Source organism: Lepidochelys kempii, chromosome 1 (assembly GCF_965140285.1).
Source record: "Lepidochelys kempii isolate rLepKem1 chromosome 1, rLepKem1.hap1, whole genome shotgun sequence".
Lineage (NCBI taxonomy): Eukaryota > Metazoa > Chordata > Testudines > Cheloniidae > Lepidochelys > Lepidochelys kempii.
In genome coordinates, this window is record NC_136380.1 from 149,446,517 (window position 1) to 149,472,480 (window position 25,964).

The 25,964-nt window shown below is 38.2% G+C and overlaps 1 protein-coding gene across 11 annotated transcripts in view; it reads right to left on the reverse strand.

Moving 5' to 3' along the window:
* Window positions 1–25,964, reverse strand: part of DMD (dystrophin) — a 1,937,833-nt gene that overhangs the window by 1,096,816 nt on the left and 815,053 nt on the right. For 10 of the 11 annotated variants that reach the window (XM_073357918.2, XM_073357898.2, XM_073357881.2 and 7 more), the window contains exons 35-39: window positions 18,668–18,847; window positions 17,587–17,715; window positions 15,715–15,885; window positions 3,782–3,904; window positions 863–1,000 (exon numbers count right to left, since the gene is read on the reverse strand). In XM_073357918.2, coding sequence (XP_073214019.2) covers window positions 863–1,000; window positions 3,782–3,904; window positions 15,715–15,885; window positions 17,587–17,715; window positions 18,668–18,847 — 741 coding nt within the window. The remainder of the gene's footprint in view (window positions 1–862; window positions 1,001–3,781; window positions 3,905–15,714; window positions 15,886–17,586; window positions 17,716–18,667; window positions 18,848–25,964) is intronic. The other variant, XM_073357947.2, reaches the window with a different exon arrangement.

A 25,964-nucleotide genomic window follows, 5' to 3' on the forward strand; every position in this document is an offset into this window, starting at 1 on the left:
ATGTAGTGGATCTTTTGAGGCAGTGAACTTGCTGTTATCTCTGAGTGTCCACTAAGAGGGACTAGCCACCGCAGGGTAGATAGTTTGGGGAAACTAAGGTCCGGAAGGGCTGTTGGGGTCACCTTGCAGGAAGTAACTGGGTTGATGGAAGCCAGGGTGAGACCATCGTGCTGGAAGCAGGCTGCTGACATCAGGGCTCTGAGCCAAAGCTGCACAGCACAGAGGCAGCCAAGATTACATGGCAGGCAGTGAGAGAATCTCTTACTGGTCTGGGTGAACTCCTACAGCGTAACAAGGGTCCAACTATCTTAGCATAGTTATGCAAAATACAATGTTCTAGTATTGCCACTAAAATCATACAGTGACTGTAACTGTCAGATAGTTAAGGCATACAGTGCTAGCAAGATTTACTGGTTTTGTTCAGTACAAAAGTTAAACTGAATGAGTGAAAAATCCCTCAAAATTAACGTTATTTATGACAAATGATTCTAACTAAGGTCAGGGGACTAAAGGGCAGTAGGTGAAATATTTACAATGTATGCTGAGTTATAAAAATATAGTTAGGCAACTGAATCCTTCTAGTCTAATTGTCAACAATCACCTGAGTGTAAAATTACAGTGTTCTAGGGACAAAACATTACTTTTTAACTGAGATGTTTAAAATAACCTTTTTTGTTACCCATCAAGATATTGAAAACATTTGACCAGAAATGTGGAAGCAAATATGTACATATAGTAGAACTATTTAAAATTATTAGGCAGCAAAAGAATAATTGTTTCATTTATCCAAGGAAAATACTGCCCTGCAACAAAAAATAATACGTTATTTTAGGAAACGGGTTCACAAATTTAACTCCTATACCTTGAGAGCATTATGTTTAGTCTGCAACAGCTGTTGCTTTATCTTTATTTCCTCTCGTTTTCTCTCATCTGTGATGCTTTTCTGTAGAGTGTCTCCCCTTTGCAGTAATTCTTTTAGAGTACCCTCATTGTCTTCACTCTGATTAAAAAAAATAACAGGTATAACGTGTATTTTAATCTAATTAGTAACTAAACACACCCTAGGAGACACACATACATAAAAATCCTACACAGTCACAAGGGAAATACTCACCTTGTGTGTGTGTGTAACCCACACACCTTCTGGGTGTGGCGGTATGTCCCATCTAGTGGCACTGAGACCACTGAGAGAGAGTTAAATGAGTCTGCTCTACAGCCTTAGCTAACAGGCAGTTGGCTTTTAGCTCAGGCTGTAGAGGCTCATGCACTAAGCTCCAGAGGTTCAATCCCACTGACTGATGAGCAGGGTCTGTCAGTGCTACATGTGCTTATAGTTTTATACAAGAGATGAAATGGTTTTATTAACTACAGTACCAAAAATGTGTAAAACTCCTGAAAGGTGTAATTAAAGCAGGACTTGAAAACCTGCAGATGTCTGAGATTAGATTTCATGCAATGTCCAGAAGCTATGACTAGTTCAAAAAGTTTTAAAAAACATTTCTCTCCCCACATAAAAAATATCCCTTCTTTATTAAACAATAAACAAAAGTACATTTCTAAACCATGGCTTATACCAATTGATGTGTTTTAACAATCCTTTGTTGAAATTCTGACTTTAAAAAAAAAGTGCACAGCACCACAAAAGAAGAACACAAGAACCCCAAGCAGTAGTTCTTTGTTAAATCTTCAGTAGGATGAAGTTGATTCAAGGGTGAATGTTTCTAGAATTGAATAATCGCTATTCATGGTAAATACACCAACACTGAAAAATGAAAACAGAACTTTATGGAAGCAATCTTTGAAAATACTTCTTAGATTTTCTATGGAAAAGGTAAAGTCAATCTGATGCCACTAAACTTGGGGATTTTATCATTGGAAATCTACTTTACCTATGTACTAAACTAAATTCTTTAAATAAGACTTTGGGGGACAATAGGCCTTTGACAATTTACGCCAGCTGAATATCTGCCCCGGCAGTAAGCTTGATGCATTCCAAACAGATGACTCTAATGAACACTGTTGTAAAATGTTAGTATTGTTGTCTGTAAAAAAATAAACAGCTGTGTTAACACTGATTTCAGAATTAACATCAAATGACTGGCTTGAAACATCTGTTTAAAAATATATAATGCTCTACACTTCCTCGTAAGTGACAGGCATTTGATTTTGCTGAACAGACTGCTCAATCCATGGAGAGAGGGTCAGACATATACAGAAAGACCGTTATTACTGGCCACCCACAGAGTGGCATTGCCTGAAAAGTAGGGTTGCCAACCCTCCCGGATTGGTTGGGAGTCTCCTGGAATCTGCCTTGATCTGCTGGTGGCTACTGAAACCAATCTGGAAGATTTTAGGCCCCTAAAAGTCAGGTCAGTGGCGCAGCAGGGCTAAGGCAGACTCCCTACCTGCCCTGGCTCCATGCGGTTCCCAGAAGCAGCCGGTTCCTAGGTGCAGGGGTTGCCAGGGTGTCTCTGCGTGCTGCTTCCCCCACCCCTGAGCTCTGACTCCGCAGCTCCCATTGGCTGGGAACCATGACCAACGGGAGCTGCACGGGTCATGCCTGCAGGCAGGGGCAGCACACAGAACCGCCTGGCCACCTCTGAGCCCAGGAGTCAAACAGGCCGGTTGCTTCTGGGAGCTGCCTGAGGTAAGCTCTGCCCAGCCGGAGCCCACACCACCTCCTGCCCCAGCCCCGAGCCCCCTCGCACCCAAATTCCCTCTCAGAGTCCACACCATGCACACCCTTCTGCACCCCCTAGCCCAGGCTCAGCTTGGAGTCCCCGCCCACACTCTGAGCCCCTCGGCCCCAGCCCTCACCTCCTCCCACACCCCAACCCCCTGCCTCAACCTAGAGAAAGTGAATGAGAGCAGGGGAGGTGGCAACAGAAGGAGCGGGGATGGAGGAAGTGGGGGACGGGGCCTCGGTGAAGGGGTAGGGCAGAGCAAGGGTGTTTGGGTTTGTGCAATTAGACAGCTGGCAATCCTACTGACAAGAGCCTGAAAGTGGGTCCCAGTCTGGTATTCCTCAGGATAGTACTAGTGGCAGTGCACCACATTGTTTTAAACCCTTTTAATGTTGAAGCTCCTTCATCTACTGTCCTAATGGTATCCATTGCATAAAAATAGCAAATCCATTTTTAGAAAATGGTATTGGTGAATCATTTGTGAATGGAAAAAAGGGCTAAATGCACTTCAAATGTTATTTTCAATAAATAATATGACCAGATGTATGTAGAATTCGTTGGTGCACATCAAAATCATATATTGTTTCTTCATTAAATGTTTGAACCTTAAACTTTGAATTTGTCTACACTGAATTTCTTCTTTCATTGCATTGTCCAATTGACTAGCTTTTCTACATCAAACTGATAATACGCACACTTTTCTACTTCAGAAAATTAAATGTTTTCTGGAAATTTTGCCACTTCACTTTTCACTCCCTTTTTCATCTCATTGATAATTATATTAAATATCACTGGTATTAGTACAAAATCTGTAGCCTGCATTGCAGGTTTGCTCTACAGTATTGATAAATACACAAGTTAATACAAATTGTTTCTTTGTGCAATACCTAACCATAAACAAATGTCGCTAAAACTAAAGTATTACTCAGAACAATAAATGCTAAACTGGGCCCACTGAGTTCATAATAAATCAGTATAATTAGAATTTGTTTAAGTCCAGTGTAAAGATCCAAATGCAAAGGTTTCTAATTTGTGCCCCAGCTTTTTTATTCATTTCCAGTTCTAGTTCATTCATACTTCCATCACAACCAATTTACCATATCTTTATTGAAGTCTTCCTCTTTAAGATTCACCCCTTGCTGAATTTCAGCCTCCAGTGGTTCAAGCAATTTTTGTATATCAAAGTTAAACTGCTCCAATTCCTTCAGAGGAATGAAAGGCTAAAGAGAGAGAGAGAGATTGGCAATTTAAATCACAAACTTAATATTTTTATTAGAAACATAAACCAAAAGGAGACATCTGCTCTACCCCCTATTGCTAAACTAATAGCACACATTATGTTTCCAGCTATGTTATAAAATATGTTCAACATAACTAGTCAAAGTATCTAAAGATGCCAATAAATATAAACATTTAACAATATTGGAGTAAATGAATATTAAAAGAATGTAAATAATTGTATGGTGAGTGAGGACAAAGACAAAATAAGTCCTGATCTTCCCTCATTCATATTTTCAAAAAATGTTCTGGTAAATGATATTATACAAACACTTTTCTAAAAAATTAAATGTTAATGCTGTTTGACCAAGTCCAGTCTATCAGAAAATACTCACACAGTAGCAAGCAAAACATTCACATTCAGGTGGCTAACCACATACAATTACCTTAAATTGAGAATAATTATATGGTATTTGTTTACTACTCTTAAATAATTTCTCTGTCACAAAGCAGGGCCAAAGGATCATATGATTGTTATACAGTGCCTAACTTATCTAACACACAACTGATATGCCTACAGAGATATTTCTGTAATGATATTTTTTTAAAAACCTCATAAATAAGGCTTGCATTTCAAAAAAGTCACTGAGAAATTTATCAAACACAGGAAAAAACTTGGTTACTGTCTTATATAAATCATCATATTTAATCTTATTACCACAGTCTTTAATTTTGAATATAAAAATGAATAATGGCTACTTATGAACCACAATAAACAAACTTTGCTTTTGTTTTCTTTTATGCAGCTTTTGGGAAAAATTGATGTATGAGTGCATATTTACAATTTAATATAAATTCATGAGAGTATTCCAAAAGTTTATTATGAGATAAAAATATCAAACGATTAACAGACTAAGCTTTCTATGTTTAACTCTATAAACACTTGATACTTTCTTGATGATTCTTGCATAAAAATTTGACTTTAAAGTAGCTTTTTAAATGATTGATACTTTCAGATGCCAGATGCAAAGTTACCCACTTGTTATAGTCAGAGTATTATGTACCAGTCAAACCTTCCCTTATGCCCTCCAAGAAGAGGTACATTCAATTGGTATTATCTATACCACAATAGCAATATGTTGCGAGATCACCACAATCAAAATAAATTCAGTAAGACACATTATTAGGGATAGGTGCTGGATTAAGAAAAACAATAGATTTGGAGTCTATTCCTGGCTCTGCCATTTAACTGCTGTATGACCTGGGGCAAAATTCACTTCATCTAACAGTGACTCTGTTTCCCCTGACACACTTTGCCTTTCTTCTCTATTCAGCTTGTAAGTTCTTTGAGCTCTCAGTATGTGTTTGTATAATGACTAGCACAACAGGACTCTAATCTTGGCTTTGGTGTCTAGGTAATACAACACCACAAATAATAATAATTATATTTTCATTGATCATGATACAGTTGCACTGTGGCAATTGGGCTCCATCCTGCAAACTTGTTTTTACATAAGATCTCTAACACCACAACTGAAGTATTCATGTGAGTGTTTGTAGAGTCAGGTCCGTTGATTTTCTTACTACTTTCTGCTTTTGTATTTTGTTCAGCATTAGTTCCAACATTTAGTCCAACATGTTCCTGGTGACCATGGTAACCCCAAAAGCCAATTAATGCTTTCAAAACTGTTAGTTTAAAAAAAAAAAAAAGGTAAAGCACTACTGACTGGAGATAACAAATATCTTTTAATTTCATTTCTTATTTAGAGGGTTGATGGAATTCTCACTCACACACTTGTCCTGGAGGTATAACAAGTTTGATTTCAGCTGGGGCTTTGTTAGCATAACCGTGAATAGAATCATTACTTGTCATGATTTGGGAAATTCAACCACTATTGTATGCTTTTTTTCCAGGAGTTGCAACAGAAATATACCATTTTTTGCAAAAGGATTGTATATTGATTTAATAAAACATAAATCCATTATTAAATATTGTTGACATTAACAGTTACAAGAGTCATATCTTTAGTTATTATATTTTGAGTGTGGTATAAGATATACTTTTACCACCATTATTTTAACAACATGCAATGTTTCAATGATTCTAAAAATCTTACTTTACTAAATAGATATAGGGGAGACCAAAAATAAGCAGAAAGATGCCATTAGCAATTTTAGCACTGAAGGTTTCTTGGGCTCAAAAATGTTAAAGAACTGTAGAATAATTGACTTCAGGCATTATGTTTCTAACACATTGGGCTCACAAGGATTTTACCACGAAATACAGAATTATGCTCAAACCACTCAACAATTGAAGTGGAAGAATTGTTAAACAAATCAATAGTTTCCCCTCAAATGCTTTGAAGATTGCTTTAAAACTATTTAAATTTCATCAAAAGAAAGACCAATAAAGAAAACAAGAACAGGGAAATACAGAAACATGATTAAATTGTGCAAAAGCTGACAAGGAAAAACTGAAAGAGGCAAGTAGAAGGAAGTGAATGAAAGGAAAAGGCAGAACCTTTTCTGAAATGCATAAATATATATATATATATATATATATATATATATATATATATATATACACATATTTTTAGTAGATCCTGACATAATATATTTAAGATGTATGTTTAAAAATATGCAATTATTGTCATATCTTGGTGAGTTTATAACAAATAAAATCACACGTGATTCCTCACCTTCTACTGACACAACTCATCAATTTCTACTTGACTTGCTCTTGAAAAAATTTCAACATCCTCAATTTATACTGAGTAAATATTCAGTATACTATTACTTAGGACATATAGTTTTTCAGTCCATGAATCTCAAAAAACTTCTTAAAGGAAAGTATCATTATCTCCATTTCACAAATGGGGAAACTGAGGGGTAAGGTCATATGTCATAGTTCACAGAGCAGGTCAGTGGCAGACCCAGGAGTAGAACACCAGAGTTTTGACTCCGAGCTCTGTGCACTATCTAGTGGATTATGCTGCTTTACTAATTTCAGTTGGAGTTGTGGGTGTCTAGCCCCCACTAAAGTCAGTTCCTTTAATCAAGGACAGTGAACTATATAATAAGATAATTACTTTAAAGTCATTTACTCAATCTGTAGAAATGTTCTGTGCAATTGTCACAGCATTAAGACATCTCACGTGATAGAACAATAATGCAATGAACTATTTTTTTAATGTTATGCCCCTATTTAGCAACATCATACTATGCCCCATTCAGCAATGTTCTCAGATCTTTTTTTTCTATCTGTTGCAATGAGATCCCTGCAGTGCAACTTTTGGGGGTGTGGATTACCTTTTGGGCTTGTGGGTAAGAGAGATTCTTTGAGTGGAGTCCTTCTGGCCTTTCTGCATGACTCACACAATTTCACCTTGCATTTTAGATGATGTTCTAAGCTAGACCACCATGCTGAGAGGGAGGCTGAATTACCAGCATTTGGTGAGACCCTGGTATACACATGTATTCTTTTCAATGTGTCATCCTGGAAGGACTGTGAGATTGCAATATCATTCTCATAAATAATCAGAAATAATTATTCCTTCCTTAGCAAAGGTAAATAATGTATAAATATTTCTTGCTCTGTTTGCTACTGCATTGGTTGATGAGATGACCTGTAGTTTGCCACTCTCTGTGTTCAAGTGTGTGGGTTTTTTTCTGCTGTTTGGACTCAGGTTCAGTGTACCTTCTATTCAGAGCATTCACTGGGTCTATCAAATGGAAAGTCTTGTAGTAATTTGAACTTTAAAGCAGCCTAAATGGAAGGAAAATCAAATGCTAAAGTGAGTCATCTTCTGAAACCATGTCATGTAACAATGGTAAAGAATCACAGAAAGAGTCAATTTCATGTAGGACTGAACACAGAGCTTTATTAAATATGGGGAGAGGGGGATTACTCAGTGTCAAATACCCTGAAAAGCTTCTCCATGGGAGGGGCTTGAGGACTAATCTATCTGGCTTCCAACAACAACTTTACACACAAACAAAAACCCACTGTGACAAAGTTCCTCCTCTGCCCTGGTAGGTCCTACGCTTATTGGCGGATTTTCTCACCTCAGAGGTTCATGGCAGTTTTCAGTTTAGCAACTTTCGTGGCTCAAATCTGCCGTTCACTCACTTAGCCTCATCACTGGTCAGCATGGGGAAAGGAAGAAAAACAATCCCCGCAGTCTCTGCTGATCCACCTAGTGGATCAGGGAACAGGCCAGAGACCTTCCCCTCTGGTGGAACCCACAGTCCAGGTCAACTCCTCCGGGATCAAGTAGGGAGTTGGGGGGATGAGGGGAACCCGGGCCCGCCCTCTACTCCGAGTTCCAGCCCAGGGCCCTGTGGATTGTAGCTGTCTACAGTGGCTCTTGTAACAGCTGCATGACAGCTACAACTCCCTGGGCTAGTTCCCCATGGCCTCCTCCCAACACCTTCTTTATTCTCACCACAGGACCTTCCTCCTAATGTCTGATAATGCTTGTATTTCTCAGTCTTCTAGTAGTACGCCTTCTCACTCTCAGCTTCTTGCGCCTCTTGCACGCACCACAAACTGAGGTGAATTCCTTTTTTTAAACCCAGGTGCCCTGATTAGCCTGCCTTAATTGATTCTAGCAGCTTTTTGATTGGCTGCAGGTGTTCTAATCAGCCTGTCTGCTTTAATTGTTTCCAGAAAGTTCCTGAGTGTTCTGGAATCTTCCCTGTTACCTTACCCAGGGAAAAGGGACCTACTTAACCTGGGGCTAATATATCTGCCTTCTGTCACTTTCTTGTAGCCATCTGGCCTGACCCTGTCACACCATCAAAAAAATAAACAGCTCTCTGAATTTAGGATTTGGTTACTTAGCATATGACTCTGTGAGAAACTCATGTGAGTATTCTGTCATAGGATATAAAAAGTCAATTTTGTTTTCTACTGCACAAACAGAAATGTCTTGTCATGGATTAGCCAAGTTAGAGAGGCATCATGGTCCAGTGGATAGGGCACTAGACTGAGGCCCAAGACAACTGAGCTCTAAATCCTAACTCTGCCACTGACCTGCTGTGGGACCATAGGCAAGACATATCACCCACCTGTGCCTCTGTTACCTTCACACTTTTTGTCTGTTCTTATTTTCTTATGTCTTTGTCTATTTACATTGTAAGCTTTTCATGGCAGGGTCTGTCTCTGTGAGACTGTATGGCACCTAGCACAATGGGTACCTGATCTTCTTTGGGGCCTCTAAAATCTACTCTAGTATAAATAATAAGATGACAGTTCCCTTCTAGAACAGTAGTGAGACTGCATGCAGGCATGGGGATCTCACTATGAGAAAGATGTTGACTAACTGGAGGTAACTCAGAGAAAAATTACAGAAATAACTGATGTATTACATTGACTTATAAGGCAAGATTACACAAAATAAATATGTCTAGGTTTATGTGACTACTTATGTGACACAAGTATGTGAATGGTACAAACATCAAGGCTGAAGAGGAATGGTTTTGTTTGTAAGCAGGAGTAATTGGATAAAAATGAGCACAGGAAAATGCAGGTTAACAGGAAACAGTGAGGTCAAGTTGATTGTAAAATAGCTTTCCAAACAAAGTGGGGAATCCCCATTACTTCAGAAATTAAGTGCTCAGCCAGAAAAAAGCACTTGATCCCATACTGAAGAGAACAAGTCTACATTTGGAGGAAGATGAACACATTTTTTATAATTGGTCCTTTAGTATTTCAATAAAGATGTAAATATTTCCTATCAGCCCAATAACACTTGTACCATAATGACCAAAATGAAAAAAAAGTGATTAGAAGTTGGACCTACTTTTTACTAGGCCATTTAGAGTCTCCTCTTAAGCTCAGGATGATGTTGACCAGTATAGTAGGGATAGGAAAAAATACTGATTATACCAGCATTCTGAAAGCAGTTATAAACTTTAGCATTGCTTATTAGTATGTTCCAACATTTTCTCTATGTATTCAACATGCACCTTATGGTACAGCTGTGCAGTATGTATCAACAGAACTTTTTTTGACTCAGTGGCATAACCTTATGTTGAACTTATTTTGCTATATATCCACACACAGCAGTTATCATTCATTTCCTTTAAATTCATAATGTTCACAATTACTGATGGGAAAGTAAATGTATTTTTGAAAAAGTACACACATTTGCTGTTGTGTAGTACAGCAAAGGAAAGATGTAGTTAGGTCAAACAAGCTAACATACTGACAACAATTGTGTTCTTGGTCAGGGAAGACTATGAAATAACTTTTACACATCTTTGAAGAGTGACATAATTGGAAATCACTCAGATAAAAATGTATGATTGACTACAGAAATAATAAAACCAGGAAATTATTAGCACTTGTTGAAATGAGGTATGCTTTGATTTCCACCCTCCCCCCCAGCCTACAATAGAGTATCATGTTCAAATAGCTTTGGGGTCTAGTCTCCTATTGATCTGTGAGGAAGCCATGAACTCAACTCTCATGAATTCTGAACAAATCTCTGCCTCCTAATATCAAAGGGAGACTTCATTATTAATTCCTAAAACAGGAAGCTATAAAACAAACTACAGCAATTTTGAGAAGCCCAGAAACATTTTTCCATAGATTTTATATTTAAGATGTTTTGTGAGCTAACACTGTCATAAAAGTCCTGAATTGCAAGATGCAAACTGAAAGTTACTGTTAATTGCTTGATTCTTCAATATGTGACTCAATAACTTCTTATGAAAGACAAAACAGAATAGTAAAGAGCACACTTTAATATGCCATAATTACTACATTTAAAGTTCTCAAGGAATCAAACACCAAGGGAAACCAACTCTGCATTATTTCATATTTTTTTTCATGGTAATGCATCTTTTCTTATGACCAGTGACTTCCATTTTCAACAGCAAACTATAATAAACCTCGGTATGGCACAATGAATATGTTGGTTACATTTGTCATTGGTCTCCCACTAGGATGGATGAAGAAGAAATGCCCCTGCTGATTCTGTTAGATTTCTTAGCTGCCTTTGATATCATCAGGTGCTGTTGACATGGATGCAGTCCCTGGTAAATACAGGTGCTGTCAATTAATTTCCTCCATTTTGTGTTTATAAGAGAACTCAGAGGGTACTGCTGATCCATTGCCTCAAGAGATCTCTCTAGTGTGGCACTGTGAGGTTCTATTCTGTCACCATATGCAGACCCAAATACTTCGCAACAGCTAAGGCTATGTTGACCCATAAGTTCTATACTTCAGCAATTGCTTTCCAAAGAGGTATGCACTGTACTTAATATTCAAGAAAAAGTCACAAAAATCTATTATATTACAAAATGAAAACCTCTATATTTTATTACCAGGAAGACTCAATGAAAAACAAAGCATCCTTTAATTCACAGTCAATTATTCTATGGTATAAAGATGAAGACAAAATGTGGAAGAGAGATATAGCAATGTAGACTTTTGTATAAAGCAGGGGATAGATCATTCCACAAAATCTCATGTTAACATACCTTGGGTAGACACAGTATATCCTATCTCAATACAGAATTATTTTTGAATGCAAGGGCATTCTCCTTCTCTTATATTTCTGACACTCATTCAAGATATAAGGCTAAATTCAGATCTGGGATACAGGGTTAGGGGTCCAGTGATGTCAAGGGGGGGGGTCACTGATGAGAACTTAAAACAGAATTTGTCCCAGATCATCTCCCTTTCACTTGAACATGGAGGGGCCAATCTTGCCTGGATCTCTCCCCTTCCATGTGGAAATGACCCTGGGTCCTCCTCTGTGCAATTGTTTCTCCTCCCTTGGATATCACAAAAGCCTCCCTGTGGTGTTTGGAGGTCCATGATAACATGACAGCAATAAAGTCTGGTTTCCAGGAAGCCACTGGTACTGGACCAGTGCAGAGGCACCAGACCTTGGTAACAATAAGCCCTACCCTACAGCAGATCTTTGTGGATTCCCAGGAATCTCTCATGTTTGGCAGCAAGCCCCACAGTCCTTTCAGCCAGGGGAAAATTCCATGCTCCCAGTGGGGCTTTTGAGATGAGAGTAAAACTATGAATGATAAACTCCTATGTCTTGATTGTTATTTTATATTAATTTTTCACTAGAGCGTGGACTTTAACTTTCTTTAATTGTTTTATGCTTTATTTTTTCCCCAGATAAAAAAACAGTTTAGCCCATTGGTAATATAATAGTACTGTATTTATATAGTGTCCTAACCACCATCAGATTTTTAACATCTCTCTCCCTTTCCTAAGCCCCATTACTTAAAATGCCTGCAGGCCTTAATGACTTTAAATCCACTTTAAATCATCCAAAAAGCAAACATGATTATAAACTAAAGAGGTAAAAATCCTATAGCATAATAGTTTTAATCAAAGATGAATTTAAACAACTCTATACCAAGCAGCTCTGTGGTACTGAACTATGATGATATATTAACAATTAAAATTAATCCTCTGCCTTAATGCAGGTACATATTTAGAACAGTCTTACAAAAAACTCACATGTATATAGCTTATTGTTATAACTGCAAGTTTTTGTTTTGCTTTTTTTGTTTAATACCAAAGGAATAGATAATGTTTATCCAATTTGCCTGGAGCAAGGGGCAGCAGATCATTGCAGCGTGGGAGGAAGATTGTGACTCAGAATTACAAACTCCCTCTTGGTTCTTCCACATGGGAGGAATAAACTGTAGCAAGTCTAAGCTCAGCCAGAACATGTTTCCTGACACAGTGGAGCAGCTACAACAAATTGTTCATTCGGGTTTCGGGGAGGAGAGAAGGTTCCATCTATTCCTTGCCCTTGCATTTCCACCTGCCCTGAGTTGGAGATGTACTCTGCTTCCTCTTCCATGCTGCTACCAAGGATGCATGATGCTCTAATGTGGATTAGTTTCAGAGTAGCAGCCGTGTTAGTCTGTATTCGCAAAAAGAAAAGGAGTACTTGTGGCACCTTAGAGACTAACCAATTTATTTGAGCATGAGCTTTCGTGAGCTACAGCTCACTTCATCGGATGCATACTGTGGAAAGTGCAGAAGATCTTATTATATGCACACAAAGCATGAAAAAATACCTCCTCCCACCCCACTCTCCTGCTGGCAATAGCTTATCTAAAGTGATCACTTTCCTTACAGTGTGTATGATAATCAAGTTGGGCCATTTCCAGCACAAATCCAGGTTTTCTCAACCCCCCCCCCCCCACACACACACACACAAACTCACTCTCCTGCTGGTAATGGCCCCACAGTATGGCAACATTTTTATGGCTGATTTAGAACAACGCTTCCTCAGCTCTCGTCCCCTAATGCCCCTACTCTACTTGCGCTATATTGATGACATCTTCATCATCTGGAGCCATGGCAAAGAAGCCCTTGAGGAATTCCACCATGATTTCAACAATTTCCATCCCACCATCAACCTCAGCCTGGTCCAGTCCACACAAGAGATCCACTTCCTGGACACTACAGTGCTAATAAACAATGGTGACATAAACACCACCCTATACCGGAAACCTACTGACCGCTATGCCTACCTATATGCCTCCAGCTTTCACCCTGACCACACCACACGATCCATCATCTACAGCCAAGCTCTGCGATACAACCGCATTTGCTCCAACCCCTCAGACAGAGACAGACACCTTCAAGATCTCTATCAAGCATTCTTACAATACCCACCTGCAGAAGTGAAGAAACAGATTGATAGAGCCAGAAGAGTTCCCAGAAGTCACCTACTACAGGACAGGCCTAACAAAGAAAATAACAGAATGCCACTAGCCGTCACCTTCAGCCCCCAACTAAAACCTCTCCAACACATTATTAAGGATCTACAACCTATCCTGAAGGATGACCCAACACTCTCACAAATCTTGGGAGACAGGCCAGTCCTTGCCTACAGACAGCCCCCCAACCTGAAGCAAATACTCACCAGCAACCACATACCACACAACAGAACCACTAACCCAGGAACCTATCCTTGCAACAAAGCCGGTTGCCAACTCTGCCCACATATCTATTCAGGGGACACCATCACAGGGCCTAAGAACATCAGCCACACTATCAGAGGCTCATTCACCTGCACATCCACCAATGTGATATATGCCATCATGTGCCAGCAATGCCCCTCTGCCATGTACATTGGTCAAACTGGACAGTCTCTACGTAAAAGAATAAATGGACACAAATCAGATGTCAAGAATTATAACATTCATAAACCAGGCGGAGAACACTTCAATCTCTCTGGTCACGCGATTACAGACATGAAAGTCGCTATTTTACAACAAAAAAACTTCAAATCCAGACTCCAGTGAGAAACTGCTGAATTGGAATTCATTTGCAAATTGGATCCAATCAACTTAGGCTTGAATAGAGACTGGGAGTGGCTTAGTCATTATTCAAGGTAGCCTATTTCTCCTTGTTTTTTCCTACCCCCCCCTCCCCCAGACATTCTTGTTAAACCCTGGATTTGTGCTGGAAATTGCCCACCTTGATTATCATACACAATGTAAGGAGAGTGGTCACTTTGGATGGGCTATTATCAGCAGGAGAGTGAGTTTGTGTGTGGGGGGGGGAGGGGGTGAGAAAACCTGGATTTGTGCTGGAAATGGCCCGACTTGATTATCATACACATTGTAAGGAGAATGATCACTTTAGATAAGCTATTACCAGGGTGGGATGGGAGGAGGTATTTTTTCATGCTTTGTGTGTATATAATAAGATCTTCTGCACTTTCCACAGTATGCATCCGATGAAGTGAGCTGTAGCTCACGAAAGCTTATGCTCAAATAAATTGGTTAGTCTCTAAGGTGCCACAAGTCCTCCTTTTCTTAATGTAGATTAGGTAATTTTTGAGCCATGTTCCACACAGGGACGGCTCTACCAATTTTGCCACCCGAGCAGTCACCGCTGAATTGCCGCCGCCGCAAGAGCGGCGGAGCTGCCGCCCAAAAGCCACCGCTGCAGGAAGAGCAGCAGAGCTGCCACCGAATTGCCACCACGGGACACGGACTGCTGCCCCATTCTGAATGCCGCCCCAAGTACCTCCTTGGAAACCTAGTGCCTGGAGTCGGCCCTGTTTCCACACCACACATACCCGGCCAAAATGTGACTAAAAATTACTTCTTCCACATTAAGCCCACATTCAGCAAAGTACTTAAACCAGCACCTAACTTTAAGCAGATGAGTAGTCCAAGTGAAGTTGCTGAAAATATAAATAACTTTTTTGAGTCAGAGTTTAAAAGAAAAAGACTGGATAAATGTAATTGAAAAAATCACACGAAGAGAAAGGTCATTTTAAGTTGTGGGAAGACCAAAAGTCATAGGAGTTCCAATGGTGATCTATATGCTTAAGAAATAATTATTCCACTGCTATAGTCTATAACTACTAATTTGCACTCCAGGGTGAAATTCTAGCCCCACTGAAGTGAGGCCAAGTTTTCACTCCTTATAATTTAAAAAGGCAGAAGATGTCTCTCTGTGTTTAATAAACTTTGTTCCTCAGTAGATACCTTGTATGCTTTGTTTAATTCTTTAATACATTTTAAAATATGAGTTACAAGCTCATGAAAATACTTATCCATGAAATGGTAACAGAATAAACATGAGAAACTCCTCCTCCACCCCCATCCCCACACCAAACAAACACACACCCCAACTCACTTTTCCTTCCCACATTCTTAATATTTACATTTTAATTATGTATCTTTTTATTGTTCCTTTGAAAAATGTGTTGGGGGGGGAATGTGGTTCCCCCTATGTAGGACCATGCACCTTTCGTAAAGCACCACTTAGCATGCGTCTCCACATGGGAGCAGTTCCTCCTACCTTTCCACTCTTAATTCTTTGTGATATGGCTGAAAATCGCTGGTTGAGCTCTGACACTTTAGGCTCTATTACTTTCCTGCAGTGATCTCCACGGTTTGTCATCAAGTCTACTGCCTGGTCACGCACAGAGTCCACCTTTGGATGCATATCATTCAGCTCAGCCTTTAAGCGCTACAGTCCATGAGCAAGAGACAGGGCTTGAAGTTAGTAATAAATGCAAAGATAGAGTGAGAGAGACAGTGTGCAAATAATAGGAAGCAAAACCAAAAAGCAAATTTAGATAACTGTGTGAGCATTCATATATAATTGGGGAGCTCCGGATAGCTAATCTATCCTGATAGTGTAGCCCTCAGGTTTAGAGAGGATGTATGTATCCACTTTATTAATGAGCTACAGTAGCACTTATTGGAAGATGATGGAGAACATATTTCCAGCTTTTCTCTAGACAGGCTGTTAGTTTTGGTAAACTCCGATTTATGATTTTGAACCATGGGTACATAGATTAATTATTTTTGACCATATATGTTCTTGACTACAGGGAGGTATTCAATAACAACGGGGCAGTCTACACCACCATGTAGCATTGCTAATTCTCATGCTGTAAAATAGTTCTATTCATGCTGTAGTGCTCCAGCACTATTGCTCATGATGAGAAAAATGCTATGTTAAATGCCCAGAAAGGAAAAGATGAGCAAAATCACCTGCTTCTGCTATTGGAATCTTGAAGGTATTGCCCAAAACAGGCAAAAGTATGTAAGTGTAGGCTAAAACACTGGCGATTTGAAACATAATTGGGCTTTAGGATTTGCATTGCATTGTCTATAAGAAATGACTTTGTGTAATAGGAGGTTATGCCTCTATTGATGGAAAGGATAATTGTACTTTATACCTTACATTGGCAAAATTGCTCATCCTATTAAAAAGACTGCCCTGCTAAGATCAATGTTATGAGGCATTGATTTATTCTCTGAATAAATGTTGGTTTGAAAATTACGGCTGCCTTGAAATTTGTGAAGTTTCCCTTTAGCAAATTGTAGCATGCTAGTGTCAGCAAGACAGTCCATTTAGATTTTGCAAACTGTTCCTCAATTAGCATGTACTGACTATGTTGTCAAAGCACGGTCAAGTCCAGGTGACTAAATGTCACACAAATTCATTCAGGGGACATCAATCAATACAGAGCATAACTCAAGGCAGAATACAGCCTCAAGTATGAAAAAAAAAGTCTTAGACTGGATGAAAACTCTGAGCCTCATATGCTTTACAGTGCATGTCAATTTTTAATAAATTGGATCTGATGATATCATAGTGCTAAATCCTGCCCTGGATCTGAGGGCAGATTTGTTGTTTGCAATGGGGACCTGTACATGCATTGTATCTGCTACAAAATATCCCTTCTATAAATAAGCCACTTCAGCTAGGATTCTTCTCAGTTGTATGTTCCAGTGCAATCAGTGTTTGGTAAGCTAAAATATTAATATGATATGAATAGCAAGCACACAATGATTCACAAAAGAAGGAACAGAGAGGAAAAGAAGCACAGAGATAACAAATTTTCTTTTTTAAACAGATGCATTTGAGGTAATAGTTTTCAGCAGAGATAGGCTTAAGACTAAGTGTTCTGCTCACTATGAAGTTCCCAAGCCTTAAAATAACATATTTAATTTTTTCAACTGCAGGGCTTACTTTTGCTATTCATTATGATATTATTAAGCAATTTATAAGCTGTTGGAGGATAGTTTTGTCAAGAGAAAAATAATGTTTCAACTATCTTTCATGTTGCGCTGTAAAACCTCTAGGGTAAAAAGCTCAATGTATGTAGTTTTTTTAGAATAATATAATAAATACTTTCCAGAAAACTGCATGTGTTACCTTAAGAACTTCCTCTTTTTGCGGAGATTTTTGTTTTTCAGATTCATCCAATAATATTTCAGCACGATACATCCAGGTTGTGATGTTAGCTACATTCTGATCAAACATCTCCATTTGCTTTTGATATTCCTGTGTGTGGAAAACAGTAAGTAGCATATATTAAAAAAAAATCAGACCTGAAATTAAAGAAAGCCATGATTATGCAAACTGTGGCAAACATTACATACATTATAAAGCTGAAATTAATTACTTTTTTCCAGTAGCTCTCTCTCTCTCAAATATATGTATGTGTGTTTATATCTATTGGCAGTATTTAAATATTTCTATGTATCACAGTAGCACACTAGTGACATATTTAGGGTAAAAGTGGGTTTTTCAATTTGACTTGGACTAAAATCTCTGGTTATTGCACCTACATGAGTGAATTTAGTCCCCAGCCTCTTCGAAAGCAAACTGAATGGCTATTTAAAATTCCTCATTTTGACTAAGGAAGAATTTTAAAATGCTTTCTTTTGGAAAATTTGGATCATTGTCTCATTTTTTTATCAATCCCTAAAGTCATACAAATACAGCTTCTAAAACCCGGCATCTCTCTCTCTCACACACACCCATCCCTATTATCTGTGTGAGCAAATGACATTTCCCAGCTGAATTTAAGATTTTTAACCTACTCCCGAATCTGGCATAGTGCAGAGAGCTACAACAAGAGTTGACCAGTTCCCTAAGATACTTCCTCTTCCCAATACTGCCTGTTTGCCTCGCTGACTCAACAGCAGGGCACAGCCCAGACCCTTGGTGAGGCAGAAAAGAAGAGATGCCAGCAGTGGGTGTCTATATATTTGTTACTCTGCACACATACAACCATCAAAAGTCTTTGTTTACAACCCACAAACACCACTGAGTTCAGTGGACATATCGACAGAGAATCTGGAGACAATGCACACATCTATACATGTCTTCTAACGGGACCTAAAAGTGCAATGTAATGGGGTTGAGCCCATAAGATTGGCATCCACAACTATCATATACTTAGGTTTAGTATGGTTTGGTGAACTAGAAGCACAAATACTTCTTTTCTTACCAATAATAGGTTGAACCACTCCTCAGCTCGTGAAGTTACTGCTATCCAGTTACTTTTCAGGAGGCTGAGCTTATCATCCACTAGACCTTCTTTTTCCTTAAGCACCATCCTCAAACCCTCTCCTAGATCACTGATGCTCTTTAGATGGAGCTGGCGTTTTTCAATCTCCTTCTGTGTTGCCTGTGGAAAGTGTACCCAGGATGATTACTTAGTAAATATGAGCAGCCGCCTGGAAATAGAACACCTCAAGAAATCAAAAATTATATTTGTCTCCACATTATGATCTTACAACGCAAAATGTTAAAACAGGATACTAATAGGGAAAAAAACCCAACAACTTCACAGTTTCGCTATTATGCTATTACTCTGCAGAATAGTCGAAAATTAAATACTCTTCCAGCTCTAAAGACATTTTAAGGATGTCTCATATCCTCAGAGTAGCTTTTGACCAATACCTTAATTTCAAAGAGTGTGTATTACTTGCCATTACAGTACATAGTTCTAATGTATCATGGAAGATGTTCAACTTTTATGATGTTCAGAAGTTTTATTATTTAAGACAAAAGCCTAAAAGCTATTTTTTAAATAAGAAAACATTATCTATTAAAACACCATGCAAATCAACATTATAGGATAACTAAACTGAAAATTTCAGTATTTTGTCATGACAGTATCACAACCCTAAAGGAATAGCAATATTATTAGTTTTAAATACTGTGGGAACCTTCCCACCCCCAGCATCCAATGCAGTCTTTTTCAGCTGTAACCCTGGCCTCTTAGTCCTATCTGCAGACTAAAATTCCCCAAATGGCCCATTTTTCACAGTAAGAATGAAGATCAAACCTGGGATGTCCTAAATATGCACATAGGGGTACAGCCCAGCCTCCCAACAGGTCATTGGCCCTCTCATTCCTGTTATGTGCTTAGATTTAAAATGACATGCAAGATTTCCCAATCTTTTATTCTGACTAAAATTTGCAATAAAGATGCAAGAAGGTCAGCAAGGGAAAACCCCCAAATATAAGCCCTATGTAAACTAGTATGAAGTGACAAACAGAAATACAGCACTAACAGTAGCCACACCTAGGATTTGCTGAATTCTCAGGAGATGGCTCAATTTACTGTCCCAGCTAACCAGTTATTAGGGCAAATTCCTTTCTGACCCAAAGCTGGTTGCTGCTGCTCAAACAATGCAGGCCTGCACCTTTTATTTGTTTAGGGAACAAAGACCTAACTCAAAATGGCAAAACTCCAAATGGTGAGATGGTTAAAAAATGCTCGGAATGACATACAAAATAAAGGGAGTGGAGGAGACAGCAGCAATAATGAGCAGTCAACAATAAGAGAGCAGGAACTGGGGAATTTTCATGAATACCTAAATACACAAAGGAGCAGAGCCTCAGGCCATCAAGAGAGGGAGAGGCACAAACCTGTCAACCAAAACTGCCTGCATCCAAAAGGCCAGTCAATGTCCTTATTGACATAGAACCAAATTTACAGCCAATCTGCACCACATTATTAAGCTCATATTAATGTGTTTTCAGTAAAAGCAAAGCTTGGCAAATATAGAAAGTAAGGAGAAAAATTACTCCCATTGGTACAACAGCATCCCCAAGTGCATTAAGCAGATGGTTTTAACTTACTGCATAGCAGCTATTTGATGCATACATTGCATTGAGTTAATAATCTGATACCATTTTTTCCCTCAAAAATAAGTTTTTACAATTACATTTCAGATAAGGATAAGCAGTTTTAAATGTTCTACCAAATTATGTAAGCATTGAGGAAGAAAGTTATGTGACAAAATTTAAAGACTATTAAGGGAATATGAACAATCTTTTCTAAATTTCAGTTCTATCGGACTTGAAACAGAGGTTTGAGATTTTGCCAGCTTCCAGTTAGTCTGGAAGAAATGCAAAGACAATCTTTTCCAGCACTATTTGATCTCTTCTGCCTTTTGGAGGTGGGGGGGGGGGGGGAGGCACATACACAACTTATTTTAAACAAAGAATACTCCTTGACTTCAGCTTTGTGTGAAGGCTCAGGTCAGTTTCTTTTTTGTCTGAATGGTTCAGCCAATCCAGAGTTTGAACACGTTTTGAATGAAACTTTTGAGACATGTTCATTATTACTTATGACTGTAATTTTCTATATATATGAAAAACTCAGGGCAATCTTGATGGCCATCACCTCCATAATATATAAACATCAATCCCAGCTGGAACTAGAAGCTTTGTCTAATCACAATTTAACTTTTAAGCAGGCAGATAATCTTTACACTATAAAGTCAAATCTCCACTAATTAAAACTTCTGTTCAAAGTCAGATATGCCCTTCAAGTTGTGACTCAAACTCTAGTCTGTTGAGCTTCTAAGCTGAGCAGAGCTGGAGTCATCTCTCTTTCTCTCTCTCTCTCAAATACTGAGATCTCGACCAATTTTTCCCCTTCAAATATAAAAAGCTGCTGTTCCAGTTACCAAGTGTTCATCCTGTGCTCTGGGAACTCAGACAATAACAAAAAGTACCAATCTCATATGTTAACCACTGTAAGAAATAACAGACTGCTCATTCCACCAAAGGTAATTAAGCAACACCTGCTCCCAAATGCTGACCCTGAGTAAGATAAGACAGCTTGCACAACTGTACTGAAATCAACAGCAAAACTCCCATTGATTTCAGTGGGGCCAAAATTCCATCCTATACATTTCATTAGAAATTCTGGACAGGCCAGGACCCTCAGTATGTTTATATACTTGGCTTTCACTGAAAATTTACTTCCTTCAGTTACTACATAATTTTATTTATCTAGTCATTTTTTAAAATATGAAATTCAGAATTCCCCCCATCTCCATGCACTGTTACTCTGTGTATATTTTTCCACAGTAATAAATCAGACAACTTTAGCATTTTTTTACATTAGCGCAAAAAAATTGATGTACTTTTAACAGATTTTATATATATAGTGAGATTGAGATACACGTGTAATGACCCCTTTGCAACATTTGGTATATTTATATTACTTAAAACTCAGCAAGCGTCTTTCAAAATCTGCTAATTTTGGCCACTGACTACTGTCAGTCAACAAATTGACACTCATTTATTACATTCTCTGAACATTTAGTAGTGAATGGAAGAATATATTTCAAAATGTGGGACAAATTCTGAGTGGATTTACATCCCTCTGTGCAATTTGGCTATGGATGCTTAAACACAAAATTAATTTAGACATATAGAAAAAAAGTGGTTGAATCCATGACTGGTGGTGCCATAATTTAAGTACATACCAATTGTTCAGGCAGATAAAGACAGCCTGGCCATGTGGGGCTTCCTCCCAACCACTCCCTAGACCCCGCATCTCAGCCTAGCATCTGCAATAACAATCTTCTCCTACTGCCAGCTAATGTGCTTAGTCCTGTAGCTTAAGTAATATCATTCAGTGCTGTGGTGATGAAGGCTCATGGTTCAAACTCTGTTGATGATTCATAAGAATGGGTTCACACTGTCACATGAGTATTTGTTAGTCTTTTTCTTAAAGAAACACCATGACAATTACACACAAAACTATGTTAAAAGAATGCATTTTTAGATTGCAGAGTCAAGCACTCAAAGTTAGGAAATAACAAGTTATAGTTGCTCAGATAACATTAATTCAGTTACCTTGTGTATTATGATAAAGACATTAAGTACATAATCATATACATTTTTTTCAACAGGATGTTATGTTGGATCATATTAAAGAAGTTCTGTATTAAAATCACAAATGAGTTTGATTCTCCATAGTTTAAATTCCAGGGTATTACTAATTAAGAGGTCTCTTGGTTTTTGGTCTCTTGTTTTTACTGTTTCTCTTCTGCTCTGTGTGAAACTTGCAAGCTGCTAATTGTGTTAGTACATCCTAAAACAGAGTCTGTTCTCAAAGCAATACTTTGTAACAACAACTACTCACACAGAGAGAGACTCAAAGCAATACTTTGTAACAACAGAAACAGCACACAGAATACACCCTTTTGTTGTATTTATCTTGCTTTGTTAACAATTGTGATTAAAATAGAGATAGAGGATGTATCTGGATGGATGCTTGCTGTAGATAATACATGAATGATCAGGGAGGTGCCAGCCTAGGAGTTCAGTATGATCGGCCGAAGAATGCGCAGAGTGGAGACAACCAGATGACCCCGGAGGGCAGACTGGAATCCACCCAACAGCCTCAAGGATGGGAAAACGGAAGAACAACATGGAGCCGTCAGGAATGCGCCATCTGCTGACTGATTCAGCAACAGCATGATGAAGCAACTCCCATAGACTGGCATAGGAATAAATTCCTATAAATATGGAATCTAGAAATTGAGAACTTTGGGGTCTGATTCTGCAAACCAACTTCCAGGAGCATCAGATGTGTATCTGACAAGACCCTGCTCTCTCCTCATGTCTAGGCCACCTGGCCAGTGGCTTGGCACAAGCAACTCTAAGGCTGGCAACTATGATAACAACCTTGCAGAACCTGTGTGTGTGTGTGTGTGTATGAACGAATGTGTGAATAAATATGAAATTGAATGGAATGTTATAGCTATAACTAACTGCTTACTATGATTCTTTCTGTATTCACCATAAATGTGGCATTTTGCCTTTTCCCCTTTAATAAGATCCTGCTGGATTTTATTTTATTGGTATAACAAGGACCTCTGCTACATTAAGTCCACATGTTGGATGCACAATAGTGCAGAATTAAGCTTTTGCAGACAATCGTAAGTCTGGCATTTTCTAACTTTTGAGGGTTTAACTTTACAACATAAATAACATTCCATTAACATAGTCTGTGAGTGTAAGTGTATGTGCAGATATATAGCGTCAGGTCTTCAGCAAACGTCATTCTGATCCTTTTGTATGTTCTCTAACATTTTCTTTAAAAAGCAATTTTGTGGACATTCTTATAAATAAATAAATAAAGGCTAAGTAGGAGCAAGGAAAGCTTGAACACGAAACCGTATGGTGAGGGCTTCCTTTGAAAATGTGGTGTTTAGGCTTCTTCAATTATATTTTATAATGATGAAGTAGTACTAGTATACATCAAATTAAGCTGTTTTTGTTCATTTTGCAAGAGCACTAAGACCGTGACTAAAATAGTATTGAGGATAATATTTTAATTGCATCAGTCATTATTATATTTGCTTTAAAAATTTCACAAGCAAGACATGATGGATGAAAGATTCTGTATGATTTCACGCTGGATATATAAATCCCCAAGGTGATCTTAATAACTCACAGAAACCCTATAAAAGAAGGAAGTTAGGTTGCTTAATTTTCGCAAGTGGGAACACTGTATGACTCAGACGTTGACACGATATCCTTCTTACTATAACAGTCCAGGAAATTAATTTATTTATTTAGAGCACATCTATTATTTTGACTGTGTTCTGGCCCTTGGCTATGAATCATTTGGCACAAATTTTTTTAGCACATTTTATTTTGTTGGTCTCACTGACAGAAAATATATTACAAGCTACATTAGCCACTGTGATTCAGTGTTTTTCTATTTAATTTATACTCACTACTATACTCTAAGCTAAAATATTATATTAATGCCCGAGCAGTTGGATCTGGTATGGAAGTTTTCTTGCTAATGCCATCTGGCATTTCCATTCTGAAAACACAATACCACAGCAATCAAATCTTTTATCAGACAAATCTGTCTTTAAAAGCTAGGTAAGTCCCAGAGACTTCAGTGTCTTCCATGATAGCAATTCCACAATCTCTCGTTACAACTTTTTTTTTTAACTGTTTAATCCTTTTAGTTACAAAATTATTTCTAACAAAAAATCTTTCTTTTTCCTGTTGTAAGTTATACTTGTTACTTTTTATAATAGAATTGTACAAAATAGAAGAGATCTAGCTTGTCCCTTCCCTGGAAGAGGGCAAGACTGTTGTGTACAGAATATTGTGTCTAGTTTTATGTGACTTAAGCAGGTTTTCACTATTTCCTAAGGAGACTCTTTTACAGTCAAATATCAGTTTTAGGATTTTTTTTCTTAAATTTCAGATTAAATTTGTCTTTACTTAATTTCATATCCTACTTCTGGTTGGGCAATCCCTCTGCTTTATAACCTCTGGTACTGAAACTGAATGGACTGCAATAGAGAAGAATAGTGCTGAATAGTGCAGGAGTAAATCAATCTTGCTCCAAAGGTTCAATTCTTAATTATAAAATCCCAGTGCCATCATTACTGGACTGCCAGTGCATTAATTAGAATGCATAATAGTAATGAGTATAAATTAGAAATAATCACAGTGCCTAACACACCTTGGCAAATATTTTCTGTCTTTGAGATCAATAAAATAAGTTTAAAGACTTAATTCTGTGTTGTTGTTTTGTTTACAGGATAGGCCATAGGGCTGACCTCGGAGGTTTCTTTAAATACATACACACAAATAAAAATGTATTTCCTAATTCCCACTGGAGGAGTGCCACTTCTTATGCTGGCTACCAATCGCTGGTCACCCTTTCCAACTTATTCTGGGCTCAGCTATGCTGGGAACCAAGGCCCCGTTCCCCAAACACAAATAAACACCAGGTTTCCCTTACAGAGGGAAACAGCTCTTTACCTAGGAGATGTCTTTTCCTTTTGCTGCACACAAACCTTCTCCAGCTTGTTTCTCACCTTTTCTCTCTCCTCTCTCCCATTTGGAAGAGGTTTTTAAAGGTTATACGCTGCCCTTAATTGGACTCAGGTGTCTATAATTAACCTAAGGTAATCTCTTTTCAGTTCATAGGAAAAAAGGCTTTAACATTCTATGACTGATTTATCTGTCTTCAGTCACCTTTTCAGAACTGACTGGTCTGATTTTGTCACAATAGATACACATGTATTAAAGCAAAACATTAATTTCCAGGCTTCCCAAAGATTAGAAGTTGCTTATATGTTTTAAATCTTTTTTCAACCTTCTTTTAAAGCAGATTTGAAACAGTCATTGGTTTTGTCTACACAGATTCAACTCCAGTTCAACCAAGTATTGCCTGAGAATTTCCCTACATCTTTAAAAATAATTTAAAAATGCTTAATTACAGCAGTCCTTGCAGGATTTATAATCTCTTCACAGCGTTATGAAACAGTAATAATCCTTTATTGGAAACTATGTCTTTGAAGAATTAACACTTATTACATCATAAAATTACTGCTTATTGAAGCATACATTCAATGAACCAGATTCTCCTCTCTATAGCACCTTTGCAGAGATGTGACTTCACTGAAATCAAAGGAGTTGATAAAAGTATAAAAATGGTGTATGGGATGGAGAATATG